General features: G+C 51.3%; 1 protein-coding gene across 1 annotated transcript; it reads left to right on the forward strand.

The window, feature by feature from the left end:
• PSMB3 (proteasome 20S subunit beta 3) lies at window positions 1-8,618 on the forward strand. The gene is made up of 6 exons (XM_080826061.1): window positions 1-197; window positions 514-698; window positions 3,625-3,732; window positions 5,721-5,898; window positions 7,496-7,590; window positions 8,519-8,618. The coding sequence occupies exons 1-6, from the start codon at window positions 195-197 to the stop codon at window positions 8,565-8,567; spliced, it is 618 nt and encodes a 205-aa protein (XP_080682187.1). The 5' UTR covers window positions 1-194; the 3' UTR covers window positions 8,568-8,618.
• The last annotated feature ends 728 nt before the right edge of the window (window positions 8,619-9,346 follow it).

The following is a 9,346-nucleotide window of genomic DNA, read 5'->3' on the forward strand; positions in this document are numbered from 1 at the left end:
CCTCGGTTTTGGCTTCTCAACCAAACTCCGGTGCTGATGACTGACAGAGACGCACAGCCAATAGGAAGTCAAAGTGTCCCGGAAGGGTCGGCCTTTCGGCGCACACAGAGGAAGCAGCTGGAGTGGCTGCGCGGTGCAGGCTGTAGCCGGTTGAGTGGGGTTGTGGTGGTCGGAGGTCTCACAACACCGCAGTCATGGTGAGATGGGGAGCGAGGGGGAGGGGCGCCGGGTACGGATTGAGGTAGGGGGAGGGCGGCATGGGACGCTTGGGAAGCGGAGAGGGCCTGGTGGTCGTTCGAAGTTTGAAGGGAAGCTCACCACCTTGGGGACCAAGGGGTTGAAGGCGGCTCCCCGCAGCTGCACTGCGCTAATGTCAGAGCTTGAGTTCGGGGTATGCAGGCGCCTCGGGAGTGGAGGACGGTGAGGGCAGGAGCCTCGGGATCGGGGGCCGCGCCGGTGGCTCTGGCCGCATTTGGCCCCTGGCGCTGAGCCCCTCCGCTCTGTCTACCGCAGTCTATTATGTCCTATAATGGAGGGGCCGTCATGGCCATGAAGGGGAAGAACTGTGTGGCCATCGCTGCCGACAGGCGCTTCGGGATCCAGGCCCAGATGGTGACCACGGACTTCCAGAAGATCTTTCCCATGGGCGATCGGCTGTACATAGGCCTGGCTGGGCTCGCCACCGATGTGCAGACTGTGTAAGTGTCGTGAGTCCCCGCCCACGCGCAGGCCTCTTCTTGGGCTAGCCCGGCCTGGCGTCTTGAGTGGCCCAGGTATCAGTCATCTACGAAGCAGCCCCAGTGAAATCAGAGACCGGACACCGTAAGCCATACAGAACTGTATCCTAACCAGCTTACACCGGCATTTACCCAGTGTCAGACTCGCAAAGTACCTTACATGCACGGCCTCATTTAATCCTCTTAGCTACATTACCAACTTGCTGTCCGGTTTTGCAAACCAGGATACTGAGAGTCTTAGAGTTTCTTGCCCAGTGTGCAACTTACCAATGTCATCCAGGATCTCAGTGCTGGTCTCTCTCAGGCTTGTGCTCAGTTCCTAAATAACTCCAGGTTTAGTTGGGAAAGGCATTCAGAAAGATAACTAACCCATGATGAGCTGGTGCATAGTAGCTGCTAGATTTGTCATCTAGTGGACAGAGGCTTTGTAATTTGAGAGGAGGGGGAATCTGGGAGATGAAATAGGTCGCTCTTGTTTTGGTCCAGGTATGAGGGTTATTGTCCTGATGGGGTGGTAGTGGTGGGAAAGGAAAGGAAGGCATTTCTGAGAGTTGTTGCTGACCAGCTTTGGTGGCTACTTGGATGTTGTGAGACTAAAATTAGTCATGCATTGAGGGTGAGTCTGTGTCTTTTTTATCTGCTACTAGGATCTAGATAGGTAGATGGCATGTAGGTAATCCAGAAATGTTTTAAAGATTTTATTTATTTACTTGACAGAGATCACAAGTAGGCAGAGAGGCAGGCAGAGAGAGTGGGAAGCAGGCTCCCCGCTGAGCAGAGATCCCGATGCGGGGCTTGACCCAGGTTCCCGTGATGGCCTAATTTTAAAGGGATGAAGCAAGCCAAGTCTTTCAAGGGGTGCCTGGGTGGCTTTCAAGGGGTGCCTGGGTGGCTCAGTGGGTTAAAGCCTCTGCCTTCGGCTCAGGTCATGATCCCAGGGTCCTGGGATTGGGCCCCGCATCGGGCTCTCTGCTCAGCAGGGAGCCTGCTTCCTCCTCTCTCTCTCTGCCTGCCGCTCCACCTACTTGAGATCTCTGTCAAATAAATAAATAAAATCTTTAAAAAAAAATTTAAAAAAAGAAACATCTTTCAAGCAGTTGGGATCTTGAAATTACATATCTCAGGGCTGGCGAGGCACTGGTGATCTTTTATTTTATTTTTTTTTTAATTTTTTTTAAAGATTTTATTTATTTATCTGACAGAGAGAGATCACAAGTAGGCAGAGAGGCAGGCAGAGAGAGAGGAAGGGAAGCAGGCTCCCCGCTGAGCAGAGAGTCCGACGAGGGGCTCGATCCCAGGACCCTGATATCACGACCCAAGCCGAAGGCAGAGGGTCAACCCACTGAGCCACCCAGGTGCCCCACTGGTGATCTTTTAAACCTATGGGAACAGAATTTGGGGAGACAGAATATGTAGAGGAGAAAAATTAGCTGCTGTCGACAGCCGAACTGTGTATTTATTAGTGGGGGGAAGAAGAGAGACCAGAGGGAAAGAATCAGGATAGGGTTTTAAGAGGGATGCTGTGGTCACAGGTGGCAGGTCCTGCAGGAAGCTGGTGGCCCAACGAACAACAGTTCCTGGACTTAGTTCTTAGAAGATCAAGAGAACAGTTCGCTGTTGTGGGTGAAAAGCTTGTCAAAGAATTTTCTCTCTCATTTCCCTCGAAGCTCCCTCAGTCTCAAGAGCACATGACTTGGAAATTCTCCCTAGATCTAACCCAGATACATCCTGGTGGAATCAAGGTGACAGCCTTGAGTTCCCTTCCCTGCAAAGGTCCTCTCTCCAGTCACAGCTGGTCCCCTCACACCATTTCCTTTTGTTCAGGAGCGTTTCTCACCAAGTGTGTATGTTTGGGGGCAGTAATAGCTAATTTTGTTAGGCCTCAGTTTCCTCACCTGTAAGAGGAAGCTCAGTCTGAGGCTTTGTTCTGTGTCCTTTGAGTCACTGCTTTGCTTCTGGCAGCTGTGGCATTGGACTGCCCCCTGCAGGGCCCTGTCCTGGGCTCTGAGTTGTGGCGCTGAGGGAGGTGTGGCCTTTTTGCTTAGGCACCTTCCAGGCCATTAGTACAGCAGCTGCTGCTTCTTAACTCCCAGAAGACTTTGTAGTTTTCCAAGCATCTGGTCGTCCCCCCATACGTTGTCTCAGCGCCTGGTGATTTGTTGTGTCCCTCATCGTACGGGTGGAAAAATTAATTGGGAGGATGAAGGCTTAGGTCAGCTCTCGCAGTCCATTGCCCTTTCTTTTTTCTTTTCTTTCTTTCTTTCTTTTTCTTTTTCTTTCCCCCACTGCTCTTTCTGCTGTCCACTCCTGTCATTGTGTGTGCAGGTGGACTCCCGCGGGGAGTGCCAAGGAGCTGTGCGTTTTATGGTACATAAATTGTTCCTTAAGAAAGAGACGCAAAATGCACTTCTTTTTTTTTTTTTTTTTAAGATTTTGTTTATTTATTTGACAGACAGAGATCACAAGTAGGCAGAGAGGCAGGCAGAGGGAGAGGAGGAAGCAGGCTCCCCGCTGAGCAGAGAGCCCCATATGGGACTCAATCCCAGGACCCTGGGATCATGACCTGAGCCGAAGGCAGAGGCTTTAACCCACTGAGCCACCCAGGCGCCCGCAAAATCCACTTCTTAGTTCCCCTCTTCTCACCTCAAGAGGAGTATGAGAAAAGCAGTGTTCACAGAGCGGTGTGTTTACAGGTGGTCAGTGTTGGACAAGTCCGAAACGTGAATGTGAGGCCGGACTTCCGGCGAGAAAATCACTGGGAGGGGAAGACAGGAGTCTTGGCAGGGGTGGGGATTATGTGTCTCCCTCCACACCTCCTGACCTCTGCAGGGTGGACACCAGGGGACATTCAGCAGTCACTTACTCCCTCAATTTTCTTCTATCACAGTGCCCAGCGCCTCAAGTTCCGGCTGAACCTGTATGAGCTGAAGGAAGGCCGGCAGATCAAGCCCTACACGCTCATGAGCATGGTGGCCAACCTCCTGTATGAGAAGCGGTGAGTGGCAGTGTAGCCTGGGACTAGCAGAAACCCGATCGTGCTCTCTCTCACTATCTCTGTCTCTCTTAAATAAATAAATAAAATATTAAAAGAAAAATACGGAACACTGAGGCTGATTTGGAAAATTCTAAGTTCTTACCTAGGCAGGAGCTTTCTCTACAAGACCAACTGAAGTCAGTGATTTTCCAGTAGGATATCATGGGCTAATGCTATGATTTGCAAACTTGAGCAATGTACAAAGCCTTTTTATTTTTTTTTAAGATTTTATTTATTTATTATTTGAGAGAGAGAGAACCATTGCAGAGAGGGACAAAGAAAGAGGCAGAGAAGCAGGCTCCCCCTGAGCAGGGAGTCGGACATGGGACTTAGTCCCAGGACCCTGGGATCATGACCCGAGGTGAAGGCAGACGCTTAACCAACTGAGCCACTCAGGCACCCCTGTAGGAGGAGCCTTTTTAAAAGAAAAAGCTTCTCATGAATTCCAGAGAATCCATCCAGGTGCCCTTCTTTGTGAAACACTGCTAGTAAAAGTTACAACCTTCACGTGGGATCTTGGCATCAGTGTGGCTGGAGACACAAATGCAGATCTTTTTTTTTTTTTATGGTATTATTTATATATTTGATAGAGAGATCTCAGGATCCTGGGATCATGACCTGAGCCAAAGGCAGAGGCTTAACCCACTGAGCCACCCAGGCGCCCCACAAATGCAGATCTTAAACTGTGTTGTTGTATTTAGTCTTAAGGTTGTTACCCAGATAATCTGGAATATTCTTATGTTTATTCCTAGTTATTGAGAGCCAGTATAAGACATGGATAAGTAAAGGCAAGGCATCTTACTCGTTTGTTTTTTCAAGATTCTGGTTTTTTTTATTTATTTGAGAGAGAGAGAGCCTGCACATGCACAATTGTGGCAGAAAGAGAGGGGGAAGCAGACTCCTGCTGAGCACAGAGCCTGATGTGGGACTCGTTCCCAGGACCCCGGGATCATGACGTGAACTGAAGGCAGATGCTTAACCAACTGAGCCACCCAAGCGCCCCACATCTTACTTACTGTTTCTCTTGAGAATAGTGGTCATTAGTTTTTGAATATTTAATATATAGAGATTCCTGAGATTAATTTTTTTAAGATTATTTATTTATTTATTTGACAGAGATCACAAGTAGGCAGAGAGGCAGGCAGAGAGGGAAGGGGGAAGCAGGCTCCCTGCTGAGCAGAGAGCCCGATGTGGGGCTCGATCCCAGGACCCTGAGATCATGACCCGAGCCGAAAGCAGAGGCTTTAACCCACTGAGCCACCCAGGCACCCCGAGATTAATTATTCTTAATTCTTAAGCTAGACCCTCAAGCTAAGGGTCTAAAACACATTGGAGAATCTCCTATTTCCTGGAGGCAGACATGAAAATAGCCACGTCACTGAGTATCCTTTTTTGCCTTGCTTGCTGGGAGACTCACAACAAAACTTTGTGTTCGGTCTGAGTGTTTTGTGTTCTGTTTTAATGGTTTCGTTTTATTTTTCAGTATTTTTCTTATAAACTACTTCAGAGCGGTTGTCAAAAGGAGTAGAGGTATAGCTAGGTATATGAATAGAGAATTGAATGGTGGTAGGACTTTGGTTAGGATAGGGAAGATTAGAAGAAATCAGAATTCCCAATAAAAAGGAAGCGGAAGAGAGGGTCAGGGTGAGGGGGATAGGAAGGCAAGTGACAGAGAAAAGAAGTCTTCAGTATTATCAGATGCCAGGAGGTGGGGAAGGGTGAATCAAAGCTGGCTTGGTCTGTAGAGCACTGACTCCTAATATTGGGGTCATTGAGGTCGAGCCCTAGGGCATAGGGCTTCAAAATAGCTGGCCTTGGGGAAGCGGGTCTTCCCAAACAGGCCCTCTGTGCTCCTCCCCGGCTCTGAGCCAGGGCCTTGTCTGAGTAGGCCTGAGCAGGAAAGCAGACGTTCTTGAGTTGTGGTTTCTTTCTGCTCCTGGTCTGCACAGGTTTGGCCCCTACTACACAGAGCCCGTCATCGCCGGCTTGGACCCGAAGACCTTTAAGCCCTTCATTTGCTCTCTAGACCTCATCGGCTGCCCCATGGTGACTGATGACTTTGTGGTCAGCGGCACCTGCTCCGAACAAATGTACGGCATGTGCGAGTCCCTCTGGGAGCCCAACATGGTGAGTTGGTGGCACGGAGTGGGACTGGGCTCTGAGGTGTCCCCCCGCCTTGGCTATCAGGGAGAAATGTGTTTCCGTGGCGTGTAAGGAGAGTGAGGAGACGCAGGTAGGAGAGAAAGCCACAGCTGCTGGGCCTCGGGAGGGTGTCCAGAACCGCCTGCCAGGCCTTGGTGTGGGCCTCTGTGTCGCTGCTGGTTAGTGGAGGAAGTTCAGAGCTTGACTTCTTCACTTCCCTTTACATACCCCGCTTCCTTCGGAGGAGCTGAGGGGGCTTCCCACATCCAGGGAACCACCCCTCACTTCACCTTCTGTTAGGAGACCCCACCAGATACTTGCTAGCCACAGAGAGTTCTCCCCTTGGCTTTACGGGATTCTCGCCTCCATTCACAGAGCGAACATTGAACAAGGCGTAGGGTTAGAGGCGGCTCCACAGAATGGGCTCTGGCGCCGGCTGTCTGGGTCGGAAACCTGGATCCACCTGTCACTTAGTTCTGTTCTTAGGTCAGACATTTCACCTTTTTATGCCCCCACTGGCCCAGCTGGAAGGGGGGGGATAATAATGTGGCCCAGCTCAGGAGGAGCAGTGGGAGGAAAACGCATGAAGACCGATCGGTGCCCCACAGTGGGGACTGGCCATTCTGCCAGCTATGCTGGGCCCTGGGAGACCAGGCAGTCTGTCACCAGCTTAGTGCAGTCTCACGAAGCAGGACAGACTCCTGAGTGCGTGTTAGAATGCAGTTTGTCAGGAAGCGGGGAAGCGGAAGGCCTGGCTGGCAGAAGCTGCAGCCTCTGCGAAGGTGTGTGAGGAGTCAGGTGTGTTCAGTGGTGAGACAGCGTTTGCGTGGCTGCTGGAAGGTGGGCCGAGTGTGGGTGAGATGATGGTGGAGAGCACGAGTGGGCTGAGACTTCAAAGGCCTTGAATGCCGTGCCAGGGAGCTTGAACTTCCCTAGTACTTGAAGTCAAAGGAAGTCAGGATGCAGAGCCCGCCGGTAGATGCCGCAGGCTGATTGTGGTCACATGTAGGAGGCGCTGAGTGAGGTCTGAGGGAAGATGGTTGCGGGGTCGGGGGCGGGTGTAGCAGCTGGTCTGAAGGATTGGGTTGCTTCAAACAGAAGTGAGGGAGGTGGAGGCAACATGGATGTGACTTTTCTGGCCAAGCCAGCTAAGATGGAGGATGTAGGAGGAACAGGTTTGGAAGGAGTGGGCCCATGGTTGGACGGGTAAGTTTTGATGTGCCTGGTGACCCCTGGGAGGAGAGCCCATAGATGGCTCATAAAGCACGTGGAAGTCAAACAGGGATTCGCTTCATTTTACAGAAGAGGGATCGAGCTTAGTAAAGGGATGTGTAACTTGCCCAAGGTCACTGCTGGTTAGTGAAGGAAGCTCAGGGCTTACGTTCTTCTTCACTTTGCCTTACACACCCTGCTTCCTCCGGAGGAGCCGAGGGGGCTTCCCACATCCTGGGAACCACCCCTCACTTCAGGCATGGGTATAGCCAGAGTTGGGGACCTTGAGCCCAGAAAAAAAAAAGAGTTAAGGGGTCAAGCCAAGTTAGGGTCCAAGGCTCTGGGGCCAAGGCTTCTGTTTTGTGGGCAGGATCCAGAACACCTGTTTGAAACCATCTCACAAGCCATGCTGAATGCCGTGGACCGGGATGCAGTGTCGGGCATGGGCGTCATCGTCCACATCATGTGAGTAGAGTTGGGAAGAGCGGAGAAGCTTTGCAGACCCCTGCCTTTCCCTTCACAGACAAATACCTCTTCTTCCCATTCCCCTGAGCAGGTGTGAGGGAGGGAAGGCACTCGTGGCAGGCTTGGGATAGCAGAAATCTACCCTGCTTCCCTTGGGCTCAGTCAGGTGAGGCTCCATGACCCCCGAGTCCTCTGCCCTCCCCCCGACCTGCTCACAGTGGACACTGCTTTCTTAAGTATCCCCGAAGTCTCGGGGGCCTGCGTGGGGGTGAGCCACAGCAGAGCGACTGCACATTGTTGGGAGCTCCAGGCGACTCCCTCCCTTCTCAGCTCCTGTTTCTGGGTGACGTCCTGAGCCCCAACAGGGTGATGCTCTGAGCTCCCGGAACAGAGTTTCCAACCCCAGCCAGTTCCCTCCCTGCCACCCCCATGGCCCCTCACTTGTCTGGAGCTGCCTCCAGGAACCTGATCGGGTGAAGTAGAAGTCCTCCCAACAGCTCTTCTGGGGCACATCCCAAAATAAGCTTTTGGACCCTTTTGTCGTGGGAGAGCTTGCTTAATTATCATGACAAACAGACTGGGGCTGATACGGGGAATTGACCACTGGGGTCCTTTGTGTTCCTTGGGATGAAGCGCAACACACCTCCTTCCTGTGACTTGTTCTCTGGGCTTGGGGGGCAGGGGCTCCCGCCTCTCCCTAGAGGGCTGTGCAGTCAAGCCCCGAGTCACCTAGGCTCTGTTTGGGTCCCGCTGTGGGGGTCCTTCACTCGACTCCCTGTTTCGCCTTCCTCCCCTTTCTTATCCCAGGCTTAGCAGACAGGCTGTTAATGTAACAGGAGCAAAACAGTTAAACCTACAGTTGGCAGCACAGCTCTTTGTTCTGCATTCTAGAATCATGTAGATGTTTTGTGACTTTCTCCCCCTGCAGTGAGAAGGACAAAATCACCACCAGGACACTGAAGGCCCGCATGGACTAACCCTCTTTTTTTTTTTTTTTTTTTTTTAATAAATAAATAGTTTTTCTTTCACTTCTGCTTCTTTGTGTTTGGGTCTCCTACCAGAGATCTTTGTCCCCAGCCGGGGAGTTACAAAGAGCTCCTCAGGGCCCCGCGCAGCCCTTGGGTTTTCTTGTGGACTTGCAGCGCCCTCTGCTGGTACACCTTGCTGAGTGCCTGCTGGGTGCTAGACCTGGCAGAGTGCTTTACACATTCTAGAATTTAATCATCGTGGTGACTTAAGGCAGTTAATTTGCTCAAGGCCACTTTAGGAGCAACGATGGAAACCCATATTCCATTTGACCCCAAAGCCTAGAATCCTTTTCACTGTACTCTGCTCGAAAACTTAAATCTTTCATTGTTTCAGGAAGAAACTGGGTCAAGTAGCCACAAGTAATACCCTTGTGGTTCATCGTTTCTTAACCTTGGCTGCACGTTAGTCACAGATACTTTGATTCCATCCCTCAAGATTCTGACCTAACTAGCTTTTAAAGGCCTGGGCACCTGTCTCTCCTAAAAGCTTCCCACATGATTCCAGCTTTCAAGCTGTGGTGGTGGCTCCCGAACTTGAGCCTCCATCAGAACCACCTGCAGAGCTCAGTGGGTTAAGCCTCTGCCTTCGGCTCGGGTCATGATCCCAGGGTCCTAGGATTGAGCCCCACATCAGGCTCTCTGCTCCGAGGGGAGCCTCCTTCCTCCTCTCTCTCTGCCTGCCTCTCTGCCTACTTGTGATCTCTGTCAAATAAATAAATAAAATCTTA

This window comes from Martes martes (genome assembly GCF_963455335.1).
Source record: "Martes martes genome assembly, chromosome: 16".
NCBI classification, from domain to species: domain Eukaryota; kingdom Metazoa; phylum Chordata; class Mammalia; order Carnivora; family Mustelidae; genus Martes; species Martes martes.

Excerpts from the sequence above, each read along its gene's own strand:
- PSMB3 (XM_080826061.1), top strand. Across the intron at positions 699-3,624 it reads GCCACCGATGTGCAGACTGT|TGCCCAGCGCCTCAAGTTCC; the intron begins GTAAGTGTCGTG and ends CTTCTATCACAG. Across the intron at positions 3,733-5,720 it reads AACCTCCTGTATGAGAAGCG|GTTTGGCCCCTACTACACAG; the intron begins GTGAGTGGCAGT and ends TGGTCTGCACAG.